This window comes from Eucalyptus grandis, chromosome 6 (genome assembly GCF_016545825.1).
Source record: "Eucalyptus grandis isolate ANBG69807.140 chromosome 6, ASM1654582v1, whole genome shotgun sequence".
NCBI classification, from domain to species: domain Eukaryota; kingdom Viridiplantae; phylum Streptophyta; class Magnoliopsida; order Myrtales; family Myrtaceae; genus Eucalyptus; species Eucalyptus grandis.
In genome coordinates, this window is record NC_052617.1 from 56446698 (window position 1) to 56465907 (window position 19210).

At 41.0% G+C, this 19210-nt stretch overlaps 3 protein-coding genes across 4 annotated transcripts; all 3 read left to right on the forward strand.

The window, feature by feature from the left end:
• Positions 1-204: 204 nt before the first annotated feature.
• LOC104450975 (proteasome subunit alpha type-6) lies at positions 205-4265 on the forward strand. Its single transcript, XM_010065718.3, has 9 exons — positions 205-455; positions 688-782; positions 887-968; positions 1466-1562; positions 1761-1819; positions 2023-2105; positions 2866-2961; positions 3272-3331; positions 3930-4265. Exons 1-9 carry the CDS (start codon positions 380-382, stop codon positions 4020-4022), a joined length of 741 nt encoding a protein of 246 aa, XP_010064020.1. The 5' UTR covers positions 205-379; the 3' UTR covers positions 4023-4265.
• A 1448-nt stretch (positions 4266-5713) lies between these two features.
• Positions 5714-10921, forward strand: LOC104450976. Of its 2 annotated transcripts, none has more exons than XM_018876610.2 (8): positions 5714-5998; positions 6218-6524; positions 7372-7569; positions 7675-7947; positions 8164-8266; positions 8410-8528; positions 9470-9646; positions 9776-10921. In XM_018876610.2, the coding sequence occupies exons 1-8, from the start codon at positions 5991-5993 to the stop codon at positions 10601-10603; spliced, it is 2013 nt and encodes a 670-aa protein (XP_018732155.2). In that variant the 5' UTR covers positions 5714-5990; the 3' UTR covers positions 10604-10921. The 2 variants fall into 2 exon arrangements, with proteins under 2 accessions (XP_018732155.2, XP_010064021.2); XM_010065719.3 differs by having other exon boundaries at positions 5714-5883.
• Positions 10922-16683: 5762 nt separating this feature from the next.
• LOC104450977 lies at positions 16684-18359 on the forward strand. The gene is made up of 2 exons (XM_010065721.3): positions 16684-17121; positions 17669-18359. Exon 2 carries the CDS (start codon positions 17679-17681, stop codon positions 18144-18146), a length of 468 nt encoding a protein of 155 aa, XP_010064023.2. The 5' UTR covers positions 16684-17121; positions 17669-17678; the 3' UTR covers positions 18147-18359.
• Positions 18360-19210: the final 851 nt, after the last annotated feature.

Genomic DNA, 19210 nt, shown 5'->3' on the forward strand with positions numbered 1-19210 from the left:
ATTGATCTGGTCTAGATCTTCAGCCCAGACCAAGACCAAGCCCAGCCCAGCCCAAGCCCAGGCCCAGACCATCTCATTTCGTCAGAAGCTATTTCGACGTCCGTCAATTAATCCGGTCCGGTCGGTTGGGCAATTGGGCCGCCGGTTGGTTTGTCGCCCACTCCACCTCCTCTCCAAGCTCAAAGCGCAAATAAAAACACGCCCCGAAGCGACGAGTCGTTTCGAGCCTCTTGACCTCTTTCGCTTTCATTTTGAAGCCAGCCGGGACTGAAGGTTTTCTTTCTGCGCACTCCAGCAGCATCCCTCGAGGAACAAAGAAAAAGAAGAAGGAACCCTCGAGCAGGAAGACGTCGAATCGCCAGCAACAGCAGCAGCGAAGATGAGTCGCGGCAGCGGAGGCGGATACGATCGCCACATCACGATCTTCTCCCCCGAGGGTCGCCTCTTCCAAGTAGGTCCGTTCCACTCTCGCCGCACTCGCAGTCTCGCCCTAGCGAGTAGATTGAACCGAACCGAATCGAATTCGAGGCGCTCCTCCCTCGGCCGCTTCGCGGATGACTGCCTTCGCGATTCCTAGCCATCGCCGCCTGGGCTGGCCGAATTAGAATGAGATCTGCAAATTTCGGTCGTTGGTTTTTTTGATTCGAATCGGCTGGATTGAGTGTTTTCTGGTCTGATGTCTTGCAGAGTATGCTTTCAAGGCGGTTAAGGCTGCTGGAATCACCTCGATCGGTGTCCGAGGGAAGGACTCGGTATGTGTGGTCACTCAGAAGAAGGTCCCGGTAAGTGTCGTGTTTAGGATTTTTTTTTTTTTTTTTGGTTTCCGGGCTGGTCTTGAAGCTTGAGTTGTTGGGTTTTTCTCTGACGTGGAGTTCTTCTTTTACAGGACAAGCTTCTGGATCAGACAAGCGTGACGCACCTTTTTCCCATCACGAAGTTCCTCGGCTTGCTAGCTACTGGAATGACAGGTTTGTTGCCCTTGTTTTTTTCACTTGATTTCCTATATGGTGAAAATTTGCTTGCCTGAGAGGTTGTACAAGCTTAATTAATGGCTTTCTGGGTTTTTGGTACTCTGGCAAGCGAGCTGTGTAGTGTGTGGCATCTGGAGCTAAGACATGTACATTATTTCGTGTTGACAAAGATGCTTTTACAATTAGTTTCGATTGTATGGTAAAGTTGCATTCTTCTCAAGACAGACAAGAAGTCCATTGTGTAGAAGAAATTGTGTAGTTAGTTGTATGACTACCAGTGCTAAGATAGAAAAGGTTATAGCTACTTAGAGATGAAGACACATTTAACTGAATGCAGACAATAAATCAATTTTTTGCTGTATCATCGATAACATATGTTGATGGGCTACTGGTGTCTTGCATGTTAATCACACTATTGGCATGGGATCAATTGCAATTTTGTCTTCTGAAATTTGCTTTGTAGCCTCTGTAACGTTGGCAACGTTGTTTTACAGCTGATGCTAGGACCTTAGTTCAGCAAGCCCGAAATGAGGCAGCTGAGTTCCGCTTCAGAAATGGATATGAGATGCCTGTGGATGCATTGGCAAAATGGTTAGTCGCATGTTTAAATAAAATGAGAAACTGGTACTATATAGTCTGTCTGATCCTGCAAGATACTGGCATTGAGTGTTTGCTTCTTCCCATTGGTAGACTATGGATATGGTCAAACAAAAGAGAAGGGTTATATATTAAGACATACAAGCTCTGTATTCTCCCATTTGGCTTACTTTGTGTTCTTTTGATTATCAGGATAGCAGACAAGTCCCAGATTTATACTCAGCATGCTTATATGAGACCACTGGGAGTAGGTTGGTCTCTACTCATTCTCCCAGTTATTTATATTCCTCTGCTGACTGATTCTGTCTGATGGTGCTCTTCACGTGCTTCAAAACGCCCCCTTTGTTTTTCTTTTCTAATGATCATTTTATTGTATCCCGTGTGATAATTTATTTTTTATGCAAACTGATGCTACTCTTCTGTTGTGATTTTCTGTTGTTGTTGTTGCTGGAAGTTGCAATGGTTTTGGGCATTGATGAAGAGTTTGGACCGAGATTATACAAATGTGACCCTGCTGGCCACTTCTTTGGACATAAGGTATATTATGTTTTTGCTGCATTTGTCCATCACTATTTCGTCTCATAGCCTCGCATCATGCACTACAGGAAGTTCAACAGATGTATATTGATGTGGTTTTATGTAATATGGGCACTTTATGGTCTGCCATCCCAGAATATGCATCACCATCTCAGTTGTCTGGTTTTCAGTGTCAATCTCTTTTCCACCCATCTCTTGGAATGTAGCTCATGTCCATGAGATTGTCTTAACATTCTTCCAAATAGACAATATGTGTTGATCCATATCATCCATGTGCCTTGATGCTTATACTGGAGAACATTTTTTGTGCATGTACACCCCCTTAATTTTATTCTCTATTCCATGTCTCTGACTTGTGGTGCAGTGAAGTGAACTGCTCCGTAAATGTACCCTTCTTTGATATGTTATTCAGTGTAAATCACTCCTACTCGGTTCTCTCTTAATTTGACCAAGTGGAGAAGATAATAGCACTTCTTTTTATTTAGGGCTTTAGGACTGCATGTATTCTTCTTATCTGGTTGGTTTACTGCATAGCTATCAGTGGATATGTAGGTTTCCTGATGACAAAGAGAATAGTCATATGTCTGCTGTCAATGGCAGAATTAGACAACAATTTGAATTATAAGTTTTTATTGACCATTATTATGTCATTGCCCATAATGATGCCTCATGTGAGGACAAATGATTAGTTCTTATTATAATGTCTCTGAACCAAATGATATTAAGAGCTTATCAGATTGTTTATTGTAATGTGTTTCAGGCTACGAGTGCTGGATCAAAAGAGCAAGAGGCAATTAATTTCTTGGAAAAGAAAATGAAGAATGATCCTGCATTTTCATACGACGAGACTGTGCAGGTAGATGTTTTTCTTGAAATTTGTAAGATTCATTTGGAGGATGCATTAGGTGCTTTTTGTGCCGATTTTGGTTTTCTTTCTCCCTCTTACAATTTTTTAAGAATAGGAGAGTGACTTTTTCCTTTCCCAGTCATAAAATTCTTTGTGAATATAGCAGATGGATGATTCATTGTTAAGCTTATTCAAATGTATGTGTCTTATAAATGTTCTTGTTGGAAGAGTCATACATTGAAATTATCGTTCCATCTATCTCATAGTTTGCTCATTTCTATAATTGAGGTCTGATGTTAGTTGTACCTTTTCTTTGTAGACTGCAATTTCAGCCTTGCAATCTGTTCTACAAGAGGATTTTAAGGCGAATGAGATTGAGGTACATCTCTGTTTGTTATGTGTGTTGGTAGATAGGGTTGTTTCCCTGCTGTTGCTTGAACATATTTTGCTTGATGGATGGTTGGCGACAGATCGTAGTCATTCTCAAATTTTCAACATTTGCATACTTTGGATCAGTATAGTTCACTTCTGCTCCAATGGTACATGGGTTAGTGGCAAGCAGCTGCTAGACATGGAAAATAGGGCAAAAGATCACTTCCTAGTCTTCCTCTTAGACCTGCCTTTCACAGTGGCAGTTACATGCTCTTTGTATAAAATACATAAAAATGGTAATCTTCTTGTAAAGGCAGGCATGGAAATGGCAATGAGAACACACTGTCAAGTTGACATCATGAGTATAAGCCATGCTAGTAACACTGAACTTACACCTAGGCTGGTTTGATGTGGAAGAGCTTTGTCGAGAATTTTTTTAACAGAAGCTGTTGAAATGCATGCTTTTCCTGTGATGACATGAGACATCCAGTTTGCAAGACGAGTCCTCATATTGTGTTTGTGGAACATGTTATTCCATCGGAAATGACAATTATGATGCAGCTCTTTTATTATCGGATGATAAGTCCTTTAATGTTTATTTGTAGGTTGGAGTGGTGAGGAGTGATAATCCAGTCTTCAGGGTTTTGTCCACTGAGGAAATCGATGAGCACTTGACTGCAATTAGCGAGCGCGACTAAGCGTGGGATGAACCTGTTTGAGAAATACATGCCTGACTATTTCATGTTTCCAAAGATCTTACGGAATCTATCTGCAATTATCCAGGGGATGCCCTTTGTTAGTTTCCCATCTCTGTTATTGCAAAGTTTGTAACATTTATTCATGAAATTCTAGTTTCAGTTGACAATTCTAAAGCGTGCTGGATGGTAAGGAAGCAGGAGTAAGAACTCTTCGATCTACTCGGTTTCCTTTTTATCTTTAAACGGCCAAGCTGTAGAGGTGATTGGTTTTCAGATCATTTACCTTACGTTACGTAATAGTTTTTAGCTAGGTACACCTAAACATAAACGGTAGACAATTTAACTTTGTAGAACACAAAACGTCATTCATACCGAAGATCTACATAGATAGACGACCAGTGGTCGGTTCATCAATAGGGTCATAAGGTTCTTTTGAGTTTTATTTCCTAGACATCCTATTCATTCATGTGAAATCTAACTTGGTTCTTTGACTTGGTATTAGTCAGGTTTTTTTCAAATAGACCTTATCATGTAGAGAACACGAACAAGTGGTACTTTGTCGCGTTACGCAGATTAAAAAAGAAAAGAAAAGAAAAGAAAAGAAAAAAACAGGTGGGGATATGTTATTGCGTGCATCGGTCTCCTGTTAGGTCAAAATATATAATCCCGTAACGAGTGACGCATTGGGCTACTTGGTCTAAAAATTGTTGATAATGTCTCGATGAATCAATCCCATGTAGAAGAGGTCCCGAAAGAGGTGTGATCCAAAAGTCTCTGCATTAGGTTCGACTGCAGGGTCAATTGCAGTTATGATGTCTAGCAAAAGGGCAAACATCTTAGGTGCCAAATCAAAAACGAAAAAATTGCGTATCGAGGCACCAACGAACGAATTGGACCATCGTCGGATGAGACTTCATTTTTGGGAGGTCGCGAGATGTCAGAATTCTGTTCTTTTAACGCGGGACATTGCGATCTTCTGCTCTCCAGGCAATGAGAAAAAAAAAAAAAAGAGGAGGAGAAGAACGAATTCCTCAAAAATGGCGTGGCGTCAAGACTTATTCTAAATCTGGTGCGCAAAGTCGAAAGTCGGTTGCGACTTTTCGCATCACGCCGCCGACTCAACCCATCACATCCGATCTTTCGCATTTCCCCCCAACCCCCACGTTTGTTTTCTTTACTTCTCCTGAAGCCACGTGGCCGGCACGCCCGGCAGATTGCTTCACGCCGCGTTTCCCCGCATCATCAAGTGACGGATCCCATCCCCGTCCCCACCGAGATAAAAAAAAACCTGCAATAAGCAAAGAAACAAAAATGGTAAAACAAAAAAGAGATAATGACGTAAATAATTCTAAACCTTTTTTTTAATATTTAATTTAATTTCTAAAATTTTAATTTGTTTAATAATTTATAAAATTTTAATTTAATGTATGACGTAGTTTTTGAATTTAAATTTATCTAATATAATCTCTAAATTTTTAATACATATTTAAACAGTTGAGATAGGAATTATATTGAACATTTTTATATACTTTAAAGACCGTACAGAATATATACTAAAAAGTGTAAGAATTATATTAAATAATTTAAAATTTTAAGAATTATATTAAATAAATTAAAATGTAGTGATTAAATTACACGTCGAATCAAAAAAATTCATCAACTTATTAGCTTCAATTTCTCGGGGAAAAAAGAAGAAGAGAGAGACGCGAAAACGCGGAAACAGAGAGAGAGGGAGGGAGGAGGGAGGAAGATGCTGGGAGCAAATTAGCATATCTCTCGTGGGATTCCTTCGTAGTGAGAAAGACAAAGCTTTTCTGCGGTTTGGGGATTTGCTGGTTGGAGTTCAGACCAAGTCATTCAGGTTCCCCCACACGATTGTCCTTCTTCCTCCTGTTCCATTCTTTCCTTTTTCTTCCTCTGTTGGTTTTTGGATGATTAGGGTTTTACGCCATCATCATCTTCATCATCATGTTCAGGTCTTCAATCCTTCTCCCCCTCCCCTTCCGTCCTTCCTCCGTTTCGTCGATCGTCGTCGCTTGAGTCGGCGGCCGTTGCCGTTTTCGGAATCGAGTGTTGTCTTCTTCTTCTTCTTCTTCTTCTTCTTTTCGGTTTTGGAATTTGAGCGGTTCGTTCGCTCTGCGTGATCGAGATCTTCTTCCGTTACGCGCGATTGATTTCGGGAGAGTGATTTGCAGGCTCATGGCGACGGCCACCATGGCTACCGCGGCCGGCGCCGCTGCTCTGTTGTACTACACTTTGAATCGCAAGATACTGACGGAGGCGTCGTCGGGGGATGACGACGACGACGGCGGTCATGTCGGGTCGGATCATCCTCCTCTGGGCATTGATCGGGTTTCGCACCGGCTCGTCCAGGCGCCGGGCACTTGGCTGGAGACCATCGCCACCTTGTCGGAGACTCTGAGGTTCACTTACTCGGAGACTCTCGGCAAGTGGCCTATCGGGGATTTGGCATTCGGGATCAGCTTCCTTCTCAAGAGGCAGGTAATAAAATTATTCCTTTGCTTGTTTTCGAATCGGCGTTTGGCTTCATTTGATCTTTGTCGCTTCTTTCTTTTCTGTTATTTACATGGAAGACTTCATTATGGTGTGCTGGCCAGTAGAATATGCATCTTTATTTTAAGGTGAAATGAAGTGCTTCGTACATGTTTAACATATGTGACTATGGAACGATGTTAGATATGAAGAAGCCAAAAACCGAGTGATTGAACTTATTGACTTTGAGCAATAGAGGAACAGGTAAGAATAAGCATGCGGTGAGGTGTAAAATCATGGACTGACATTGCTTAATATTTTGTCTTCTGGGCCAATTTGGTAGACATATTTGGATTTTTGTGGATGAGGAGCGTATAGGATTCTGGAGGTACGATTGATTCACACAATACTTCTGAAGTTTTTCTGGATAGAATGCTATCTAATCTCATCATGACTGAGAAGGGGTTGTTAAGCTCAATAGATATGGGGTAGCAAGATGTTAGCAAACATGAATCATGTGCATAGCCTTGACAGTCTTCTGTTGCGGAATGTTCATGCATATTGCTGTTCCAATGGAGGATAAGGTTGAGGGAAATGTGATTTTGACAGAAGGCCAGCCAGGAAGACATTTATAAAGATGCTTCGAAACAGAAATTAATGGAAAACTCATCGAGGTTCACGTTTGTTCATACACTAAATATCCTTGAACCCTTTGGGTGCTTGTTGCGATTGAAGACTTTGTATTAGCATAGTTCTTCCTGTTGAGTTTTTTAAAATTTAGGCATGATTTGAGCGAGGCGTGAAAAACTATATTTCCTTACTTTCATGCTTCTAATTGTACAACCACGTTTTGCAGGGAAACTTACCAGTTAGCACCGTATTTGGTGGTAAAGATAGCTTACAGCTAAAAGGCCGTGAAATTGTTGTTGAGCTTAGATATCTCCTGAAATTGTTGACTCTCTGTTGGCATTTTTCCAAAAAGACTTTCCCCGTGTTTCTAAAGGAGACTGGGTACTCTGAAGAGCAAGTACTTCTTCAGGAACCAAAAGCAGGAGTAAGCTACTTTGCAACTTGGATAACTTTAGCATAGCTTGGCCTATTAGCGAAAACTGTACAGTATATGTTCTGTGGTTATGATTTGTCCATATACATTTTGCAGATTTTGAAGCCAGCTTTTACCATTTTGGTTGATCACAACACAAGATGTTTTCTTTTAGTGATTCGTGGAACGCATAGCATTAAAGATACTCTGACCGCTGTTACTGGAGCTGTGGTACCATTTCATCACAGTGTTGTACATGAGGGGGGAGTTAGTAACTTAGTTCTGGGATATGCACATTGTGGAATGGTTGCAGCTGCTAGGTGGATTGCCAAGCTTGCAACTCCTTGTCTCCTCAAAGCACTTGGGGAGTACCCTGATTATAAGCTCAAGGTAAGTGTCTGCTTGTATTGATCATTCCTTTCCTCATAGAATCAAATGCAAGATCTGTAGGGGAAAATGAGTGTTCAGAATTTAGAAGCAGCTCTCTTCATCATTTATCCCTTAACTTTGTAATATATGTTCTTGTTGTGATTATGGTGACGGTCGAATTAATTGCAGTAATTCTAAAGAAAAGAGATTGTAGTAACTCCTTTTGTGAATTGGTAGATCATTGGGCATTCTTTGGGTGGAGGCACAGCGGCAATTTTAACTTATGTTTTGCGTGAGCAAAAGGAATTATCAACTGCTACGTGCTATACATTTGCTCCAGGTTGGTTCTTCTGATGTGGAAGCCTTACATTTTTTTCTATTCTACTTGGTACTAAATTTTGATGAAACAACTTGTTTTGGGATATTCTTGTTCTTCAATAAATTATTTTTGTCCACTGCATTAACTGAATATAATATTGGCAGCTGCATGCATGACGTGGGAATTGGCAGAATCTGGCAATGACTTTATCACATCTATAATAAATGGAGCAGACTTAGTGCCTACATTTTCAGCGGCTTCAGTGGATGACTTGCGAGCAGAGGTAGTGTTTTATGTGACATGCAGTTTGTGGGAATAATATTTCTTCTCATCTTTGTTGCCCTTGATCGACTTGTTTGGTGCTATTTCCAATTGGCTGTTCTATGCCAGTGGTTATAATGATTTTTGGCATGCAAAGCTAGATAGGAGTTACAGACCAAAAAGATTAAAAAAAAGAAGCTAGAAAGGAGTTGATTTGTCCTTCATATTTCAATTGTTAATGCTTATCTTAACAATTGACTGAAGAAAGTTAAGAAGGCGTAATTTCACAATAGATGGGAACAGTGAAAATCAAGACTGTATTCTCATGCATTTGGTGATCTGCTAATGGTTGAATAAACTTCAGCATTGTTGGTTTGAGGAAGTTATTGACTAATCCCCCATGCAAACTATAGTTGTGTGTATCTTTGATGAGTTGTCGATTCACTTTGATTGAAAGCTAGGTTTTAGGTCTCTACTCTACATGAGTATTTAGCTTGATCCATGTGACCCTAGAGATAAACAGGCAGAACAGGGGAACACATTTTAAGCTTACCCTTTTATTATGGTGTATCCTACATGAAACTCATTTTTACTGGAACAATAGTTAAGAGTAATTAGTCTAAGAATATCTAGGAATGAGGAAGTTGTAAAGTTTTTATACTTCTGCTAGACCCGTATGATTAAGTTCATTCTCCATGTGTTAGTTGTATCGTATGAGCTTTTTATCTGTGGTATCGTGCTTGATCAGGTTATATTCTTGGTGTGATTAATCCAGTATATTCCTGGTGTGATTAATGCCTGCCAAACACTGGAGGACCTTCTGTTTGATTCTTTCTCATTGTCTTGAACCAAAATCCAGTTTATAATATTTGCACAATAAGGACCTTATGTTCGATACTCTCTCATCGTCTTGGACCAAAATCTGATTTCTAATATTTCAAAGTCCACTTTGATCTCTTTAAGGTTACTGCATCTGCTTGGCTGAATGATCTGAGGAATCAAATCGAGCGCACTCGCATTCTTAGCACTGTTTATCGATCTGCGTCAGCTCTGGGATCCCGTCTTCCATCGATGGCCAGTGCAAAAGCAAAAGTTGCTGGAGCTGGAGCTATTTTGCGTCCAGTTTCAAGTGGCACTCAGGTAATCCTCTCTTGGTATCAATTTGTTTGTTTCAATATGGATCTGTTGATGGGTGAAAACATGAGTGTTTTGTTTGCATGTTCTGCAATGTGCGTCAAGTGATTTCTGCTGTGGTTTTCCATGTCAAAGGTGGTTATGAAGCGAGCACAGAGCATGGCCCAGGCTGCATGGACACGTCCTAGCCTTCGTTTATCGTCATGGTCATGCATGGGTCCCCGTCATCGAGCCACTACCTCTCGTTCAAGTTTCAAGGAGGAAAGTAACCTAGAATGTTCAAGCTCTGAGACAGCAAATGGCGAGGCTCTTCTTTCTTACCAGCGCAAAGCCACGGGGATGGGAACTGTCGAATTTCCTGTATCTTCTGCTGAAGGGGTTGAATGGACATCCGAAATTGAATGTTCGTGTTCTGAAGAAGTTAATGGACTTGCCGATGGTGATGCTGATGGGGATGGTGGCGAGGACCTCAACGGTGACAATAGGCATGAGGACCATTTGACTGAAGTTGAGTTGTGGCAGCAACTAGAGCATGATCTATACAGTAGGAGGGATGGCATGGAGACGGATGTGGAGAAGGAATTTAGAGAAGAAGAAGCAGCTGCAATGGCCGAGGTGGGTGAAGCACAGCCAGAGAGCTCTGCCACTGAAATGAAGGAAGCACACAGGTTTTTCCCTCCAGGGAAGATCATGCATCTAATAACCCTTCACTCTGATGAAGCTGCAAGCGACTCCCCTAACACGAGTGAATCAGACACTAGTTTGGAAAGCAAAGTTGGGATTTTCCTTACTCCGCGTTCATTATACAGTAAAATCAGGTTGTCTCAAACTATGATTGCTGACCACTTCATGCCGGTCTACAGAAGACAGATTGAAAAGATCATAGAAGAACTTGAGAAGGAAGGAGTAGGTGATAAAGGTGATTATAGCTTCACTGAGAACACAGGAGAGGTTGTATTATAGGGAATGAAAAAGTATCCATTACTTCAGATGACCCTTACGCCACAACCTCGAGGTTTTTGCAAATTTCACCCTTACTTTCTACATGGAGGGAAAAGTAGCTGTAGCCTACTGACAGTGTTTTTAGTAGTTGTGCTTTAGTTCTTCTCGGCAACAAAGGTGCCGGAAGGTTCAACAGGTATGACCTCAGTACAGTTTACGCTAACCCATTGTAAAGTTTTTGGATTTAAATTAGATCTCTTTATTTTTCGTTTTCTTCTCGGTCTTCTTGGTCACTTAAATAACATCTCGGAAATGCGATTATATTGGTTTTCGTCTGTACCATCCCTTTTTGCAGAAATCGCGAGATGTATTTTAAATTTGTTTCTGAAGTCCAATTGGTTACTGGTTGATTTGTTGGGAGTCTTTAGCATTTCAATCCCTAGAATTGTACGGAGGTTCAGCGTACATTGACTCACACAATCTCCTTTTAGGCTTGTAAGTGTGCCAAGTCACTTGCGATCGCGAGAAATGGATGGTAATTACTGCGAAGAATTCCATAATTCAACCCTATTTGAAGGGAAGTGATTTGTCGTGGTCTTGATGGGTATATGATAATTTTAATGAATGGATAGTCACCTGATCAATGTGCAGGTATCGTAGAAGCATATCTAGACGCATATCATAACTATACAACTTGGGCAATACCATTAAAGTAGGACCTAGCATTTATTGTGTTGGGTTAGCGTCGCACTCGGACCTCGACTTGGTCTGTTGCATTTCATCTGAATGAAGTTTGCAACTTGTTGTGTCGACTAAATATCTCTATTTGGATGCTGGATCGTTCTTGGAACTTTTCGAGACATAAATACATGCGGCTACTCCATTGACCAAATTGATTGTGTGTTCATACTTCTTGATTAGGTAGACACTCGTTGGGGATTACGACCAAGTCGACATGATGCATCTCTGAGGCGCGCAATAACTTAACCTAATAAGCCAAACTGACCAAATGTTGAGGGAAGCTATTTTTGATGAATGCTGATAAATTTCAAAGGATGTAAAATAATCCTTGCGGCTCTTTATATCTATTTTAATCTAGATTATTATGCGTCACTCTGCGGCAAATTATTGGAGTCAATGCCATTGATGAAAACGTCGAAACGTGATTTATGGGGGTATGTACCGGTTGCACGAAATCTCCTTATGAAGGAAATAGCTTTGTTGGAAAAGAACTAGAAACATGGGAAGAGAGGGATGCACGTATGAATGTGGAAATGGTGTTTGATTGGCGTTGTGGCTAACTTAGCTGGCTAGGGCATAACTATAAGAGTAACATTATGATGTACAGTTTTCCCACGAGCTCTATTCCTTTCGATTATAACATGACATGACATGAGAGAGATGAGACTTAAATTATGACATGACACGACACGAGGAAGAGGAGACGGTATCTACTCAAAACACGAATTTCCAAACTGAATTTAATGAGGTGTTGGGGGATTCGAAGTCACAACACAACACGAGAGAGAGGAGTCGGTATCGACTCAAAACACGAATTTCTAAACTGAATTTAATGAGATGTTGGGAGGTTCGAAGTCACAACACGACACAAGAGAGAGGAGACGGTATCGACTCAAAATACGAATTTCCAAACTGAATTTAATGAGGTGTTGGGGGTTGGATATGACTTCAAAGGCTGAATGTGAAAGGAAACTGATAATTGAAATGGGAAAGCAAGATATTATGTTTCCGTGGACGGACTTCAATCTTGGGAAGTTGGCTTTATATTATAATATTACTTCATTCTTTTCTTGTATGTATGGTCTTAACGATGGATGGGATGATGCCTGATGAATGTGGATGGTTTTACTTAATTGGCCTGCTATCGAGTAAAGGTAGACGACCCTGTATATGCGTGTTCTAAATAGAGAGAGAGGATTGCATGGGCCAGGTGCAAGAACCTTAACTTTGATTGAACTAACCACGAATAATCTCTTGCGTATTTTACTTCCCTAAGCATTTGTTTTTATAGAGATGAAATTAACACGGTGGTAAGGTCACATCACATGAATGCTCGAGGCTCATCCTCAATGAGTAGATTCGGATCCTCTCAATATCAAATCCGAGCGATAAAGATCATGTCAATCATGTGGAAAATAGATTATTGAGATTATTGACTAGGGAGATCCATTTCTTTAAATTAATCTAAGCCACGGTCTCGATGGGATTGATAAGAGTTCTATTATTTTCAGTGGAATCCGACGGTCGTGATCCTATAAGAAAATCCTGGTATGGCGGCCAAGAAGAGATGTGTTTTGCCTGTGTATCCTAGTCTCCTGTTGAAGTTGACTTTTCCATCCTTCCTTCCTTCCTTCCTTCTTATTTTAGGTAGAATCCCATTAGTAACGTACTGGTCAAAGAGAACCAAATCGTCTGGCAATGTTCTAGGCATACCTAAAGCCAACCAACAAAGTTTTGTTTTCGATGTCCAAAAGCAGGTCATGAAATTCGGCGACTCCGATTTGATGCTTACTAATTCGAAAGAGTTCTCAAAACTCGAATTGCTTTCGAGGAAAGAAGATCTCTCACCGCATCCACATATCATTTTGAAAAAAGGATTGCCATGTCCCTTTGTGGTTGTGGCTGTAACCAAATCCCCGCGAAAAGATGCTTCACGATCACACTAAAAAAAAAAAAACACCGATTGCCAAGTGTCATTCTGATCTGTCAATCCACTTGCTACATGCCATTTCTCCCTTCCCCTTTCCTTTCCTAGTCAGCCCAAAACAATTTTTATTAACATCTGGCAGGCTCTTAGCCAGGGAAAGGGAACAGAAAGCGAGCGCGCACCGCTCGAATAATCATTTGATTGGCCTCGGCCTCACGTTTATCGCTCCCTCTTGTTAGGATAAAGCATAAAATGGTGACTAACACGTAATTCGGAGTCACCTTCCTATTCCCACATCAGGTCCCGAAGGTGATAGCCCCGTTGGCAACGATTCAACATGTGGTGCACATTCTCTTTAGATTAGCTTGGTTATTATGGCAAGCAACCATCGACAATTTCTGACCCCCCCACGAAGGAATTACTTGGTTGACCTTCAATGATTAATTTAAACAAAAGAGGGATCGCGTGACTCGCAAGCTGTAGCACTTCTAATTTCGCAAGCAAATGGGGACAAAAATGACATATTCATTTCCACCAACAAAAAGAAGATAAAATCTTTGCAAAAGCATGAACGCTATATATTAAAATGTGGGTTTGACTCGCTTTTGCATTGTGTAATTGATTTGTGTGGGGGCAAACATTGTTTTGGTGTAGATTGATTGTTTGGAGTAATTATATATTAAACCATATCTTTATCTAATGACTTAAACTTTTAAAATTGAGGATAATCTTATAAAATTTCACATGGTATCAAAGTAAAAGGTCTTGAGTTCAAAACTCTTCGAATCATTATTTACCTCATCAATAAAGTATATCCATGTTTAGTGTTAAGGAAAAAAGAAGAAGACCAAATTAGTGTTTGAATATTTAAAATAATAAATTATACGTTTAAAATACTTGGCAATGATGTCGGATAATCTCATATAGATCATGTGAAAACAAGTGTGTGCGTAGACCATTATGGCGATTCTTCCATGTGCTACAGGCTAAATTGCAGCATCCAGATCAGGGCTAAGTTACGAGACATATGTGATGCGAATTCTCTTTCGTCTCTTCGATTCCGGGCTTTCTCGTTTCATGACGTTTCAAGTATCATTTAAGGCGATCGAAGAGTCGGATAGGATGGTGTTATGGGAACCTCTCGGGTCGACTCTCTTTAGGCCCGTGACAATGGCACGTGGGAATGCTCGACCGAATCAGGCATGCAGCGGGCTTTCAATGTGTGCAGTGTACAGAGCTCAAAGCTACCTGAGAAGACAGTTTTCTCATTTGCAGCACTGAATACCACCCGTACATGGATCTGCCTTTTAATGTTAACAAATCCAAGAAGAACACGCCAAAAATGTCCTCGAACTTTCGGACTCTGCATGTTTCACGTGCACCGGGAGTTCCCAACCATGTGAAACTGGCGGATGTTTTCACACCGAAACCGACCCCTTTGGAGAGGAGGAAACCAACTTTCAGATTACGAGTGTCACGTGAAAATTTAATTAATAAGATATATAGATATGGAAAAGGGACAGAACCTGATTCCGATATCACGCAAGAAAGCTAATACGTGGAGTGAGATGATATGTGTATAAAGAACATACAAATTTCTTCGTAAATCGATGTAAGGTATTTTGATGGGCTTAATCGAGAATAAAATAACGTAAATTAGAATGAAATGAATGAGAAATGAGTGAATTAAGGGTGGGGTTGGGATTTGATTGGTGGTGTGGCCGCTGGCCTATGGCATTGTGCAAGTCCCTTTCGCAATAATGTTCCACAACTTTGCTTTTCTTTCCATGAGACTCGAGCAGTGTTTGGTCCATTCACATTAATTAAACCAAATTATTTGATTGCGACTGGTCGAGGCTTCAGTTCTCTCTCTCCACCATTCAGATCGTTGAGGAATCTCCATTACCCCAAGGGGGCATGCATATCCACCTTCTTCCTGCGTAGCTATAATGTTACGTTTGTTTGATATCATTACATCGATCGAGTAATTTCGATTGTTGGTTTACAATTATAGAAAATGCTCATTTGTTCGACACGTGATGCCGACACATCATCGGGTGATTTGCGCCTTTTTGCAAAATTGTCCGATTGAAGATTTTCGACGAGCATGCCGATGTTACGAAAGGGGCAAAAAAAATGATGGGTGTGGTTGTATGATTTCTTGAGAATGTGGCGATGGAATTTTGGCTTGCGTGGGATGCACATATCGCTTGCTAAGTATTGTGAGCCCCAAATTGATAACCCCACCACTGGCCACTACACCTTGCCCTCATCACCGCCACCATCATGGGGTCCCCTTTTATTTTAGAATTTTTAGCATGACCATAGTTCAATCATTCAGCTTAATTAACTCCTTTTTATGCATTTGGACAAGAAAAAAGTAAGATATTTTCATTTTTTTAATGATCTTGTGGCGATGTGCTCTTCTTGAGAAGATCATTCCGGTTGTATAGCTTGCAAAGGGATTTCATGCAAAAAAAGAAAAAAGAAAAATATACACACGTGAATAAGGCGATCAGTTAACAAATTCAATCTCAAACAACGAGTTATGAAATATATCCATCATCAAATCATTATTTATATGGGTTTGTGTTCACACACTCCTCATATTTCAACAGACATGATAAATTTCGAGAAAGCGGATGAAAAATCTTTACCTCATTAGATAAACTTGCACCCAAATTCTTTGGTGAAAGTCGACGTCTACCGTAACATGACTAATTTGGTGATTTTTTTTAACAAATAATATATACAAACGGCAATTCAAAACCTTCATAAAATATTTTGTCATGCTATTTTCAGTAGGAACTCTAAAGATTCTAAATTCACGTTTGTCTTTCGCATCATACATCGAATTAAATCATGCTCTCTCTTTCCAGGCTAATTTTTGTTGTCTTTTCGCTTGGGGATACCACTCTCCTGTTCAGCTACTGATTGTTCAGTTTTCCCCATATAATTAGGAATTCTGAAACCGATTTTCTTCTTCTTCTTTTTTTTTCGTCATAAGTGATTCTAGAACTGCTTTTTTTTTTTTTTTTTGTGGTCGGAGGATTCTAGAATTAATTCCCTAGAAATACTCGCTTTACACAGTATAACAAAAAAAAAAAAAAAAAGAGCAGAATAACAAAAATACCGACGCGTACACGTGGGGCCCGCGCATTGGCCAACCGCCGAAGAGAGGGAATTCCCAGGGGAAAACAGCACTAATATAACTCGCTAGAAAAAGCGTCCGTTGCCGCAACGACTTTGATAAAAAAAAAAAAAAAAACGGAAGAGGCGAGGCGGGGGGAGGGTGCTTGCGTTGCTGTGCTGCTTAGCTGGCAGCCGATCAATCGGACGGACAGGAGGATCCGCGCAGACAGCGAAACGGCCCCCCGCGTACGTGGATTCACACCCTATTCCTTCGCCCCGACCTCCTCTTTAAGAATTGCTCTAATCATTGAGAGCCTCCCTCTACTCTACTACTAGTCTCTTCTCTTCTCTTCTCTTCTTCTCTTCTCTTCTGCACTTCCTTCCTGTTCATAAAATTCTTCATCTTTGCTCGCTGCGTCTGAGGGAATCGTGTGGACTGAGCATCCGAAAGTTATCTTCTCTCTCTCTCTCGCCGACTGCTCCTTCGATCAGGGATTCTGGGAAGCTTCCGGTTTTTCTTTTTTTCTTTTTTGAGATGGTTGTGATGTGCCGCGAGGCTTTCGTCGCCGAAGAAGAGACTATCGAAGAAGGCGAGTGGGAGAAGGAGAGGTGACGCAGGGTGTGAGGGAGTCTCTCGGTTCGCCGCAGCGGCGGACCACTTTGGGAAATTGAACAAAGTAGGAGGAAGCGGACGCCCGGCGGCGGCTTGGGGTCTCTCTTTCGAATTTAGCTTGTGCTGGTAATTTCCGATCGCGAGCTCGATTTGGGTCCGATTCTAGTAGGTTTTGCTGATTTTGGGTTGAGGGTAGTTGGAAGAATTGGAGATTTGAGTTTTCTTTTCTTTTCTTTTCACTTCGATCATGAACATGGAACCGCGGAGTAGGTGGTTTCTTTTGCGTAAAGACGTTTCTGAACTTCTTCGTGAAGTTTCTAATTTTCAGTTTTTTGGTTTCTCCTGCTAATCTCAGTGAAAAGTTTGGTCTTTTTTCTTCCCCGTGTTAGCTACTGGCCAAATCTTTGAGATTGATTTCGGATATGTTAGAATCCATTCCGTGTTCTGCTTTCGAAAATTGCGGTGTGATTCGGTTTCCACAGTTTAAGCTACAGCTGCGATCAATTTGAACATGAAAAGAAAACATTTTGGGTACTTAAATGGGACCAGTCACCTGTCCTGAGGCTCCATCTTTGATGCAGCTGAAGACTAGGCTCAGAATTAACAGAAGTCACTAATATTGATTCGATTTCCTCGTGTTGTGTTTCTTAACTGTTTTTTACATTGATCGCAGGGTGTTAACCATGTCTGCAACCGTGGTCAGTGACCCTTTGGTGATCTCGACCCCGGAGACTCAACCACCTGCCGTACTCGTTGGCACGGCTCAAATTGAGGTGGAATTCGTGATGTGCGAGTGCTGTGGGTTGACGGAAGAATGCACGCCCGCGTATATCGAACGCATCAGAGAACGGTATCACGGTAAATGGATATGCGGGCTATGCGCGGAAGCCATAAAGGATGAGATCGTAAGAACCGAGAGGCTCGTGAGCACTGAAGAGGCCATGACCAAGCTTATGAACTTCTGCAAGAAGTTCAAGTCCCCAGAGCCGCCTCCAGATCCTACAGTGCACTTGATCTCCGCCATGAGACAACTTCTGAGGCGGAGTTTGGAATCGAGATCCACCCCAAGCAGCCCCATGAGAAAAGAGACGCGAATGCCTGGTTCCGCATTGACTCGCTCGGAAAGCTGCTTTTCGACTCTAACTGGTTGATTGGGACATGCAGAATGGAAATGGAAATGGAACAGAGGTGGAAGTGATGCATTAAGGGTCACATCTAGTACAAAATAATGGAAGAAAGAAAGGAATCGAGGATAGACTCTTGTTACAAACGTTGCTATCATGAAATACACAAGTTCTCTGTCAAATTGTCAATGGATATCTAATCTCTCTTTAAAAGATTTAGGCATCTCTCGGTTTCATTAATCGTCTCACTTGATTTTTTTTTTTTAGATAACTTGATATCGGATCCCTCTTATGCTTATTAGGTCAGATTAAATGAAATATTAGGAAATTGGAATGATAAGGTGCTTGATACTGTGATTTTGAAGGAAAGGACTTATCGTTGCTTCACTTTTTGGGAGAATCTTTTTGCAAGTAGCCACACGGGGACATCTTTAACAAAATTCTTTGTCATCGGGAAAACTTTTTCTAATTTTCTACGTGAAGTTCCCCAGTCCTGAAGTCACAACCGAAATCTAGTCCAGAATATCGGAATATATCAAGAGCTTAATAAAGGAAAAAGCGAAAGCTCGAATACTGAACTCTGCAAAATCTCCCAGAACCTGAAAATGGAACGCTGTATCCCCTGCCAGAATTTGGTAGCGGATGCCTGCTCTTGTGACTGATTGATCAACCTAACATGCCTTTTGATTCCATCTTGAATTTGAGTTTCAAAGATGGCTTTACGGGCATTGATTTTTGAGTGATGGAAAGGAGAAGCCTACTTTTGGTTCTGAGAGGGAGTACTATTCTTCATGCACCGTCGCTGAAGTTTCACTGGAGGACAATATAAAATGGAGATTCTCCAAGTATGGCTAGAGAATATCACGGGTCTCGAAAGGCCAAGAGAGAATTTTTTTTCTTGTCAAATAATGCATAGGAGAAAGACCTACTTTGGTTGTCCAGTTGTGTACCGACTCTTCAGGCTGCGGGTGAGATGCTCTGGTTGAGCCACGTTTCTAGTTAATGATTGGAAAGAAGCAAAAAAAAAAAAAAAAAAAAGGATTGTGTGTGCATAATACATCATACTGAGACAAAACAAAACAGTGCGATGC

Bases quoted from the DNA above. Each gene is read 5' to 3' on its own strand.
- LOC104450976 (XM_018876610.2), top strand. The intron at 8,267-8,409 runs GTTGGTTCTTCT...TAATATTGGCAG, and splicing joins GTGCTATACATTTGCTCCAG to CTGCATGCATGACGTGGGAA. The intron at 9,647-9,775 runs GTAATCCTCTCT...TCCATGTCAAAG, and splicing joins CAGTTTCAAGTGGCACTCAG to GTGGTTATGAAGCGAGCACA.
- LOC104450975 (XM_010065718.3), top strand. From the start codon at position 380: ATGAGTCGCGGCAGCGGAGGCGGATACGATCGCCACATCACGATCTTC. The intron at 783-886 runs GTAAGTGTCGTG...CTTCTTTTACAG, and splicing joins TCACTCAGAAGAAGGTCCCG to GACAAGCTTCTGGATCAGAC. The intron at 2,106-2,865 runs GTATATTATGTT...AATGTGTTTCAG, and splicing joins GCCACTTCTTTGGACATAAG to GCTACGAGTGCTGGATCAAA.
- LOC104450977 (XM_010065721.3), top strand. From the start codon at position 17,679: ATGTCTGCAACCGTGGTCAGTGACCCTTTGGTGATCTCGACCCCGGAG.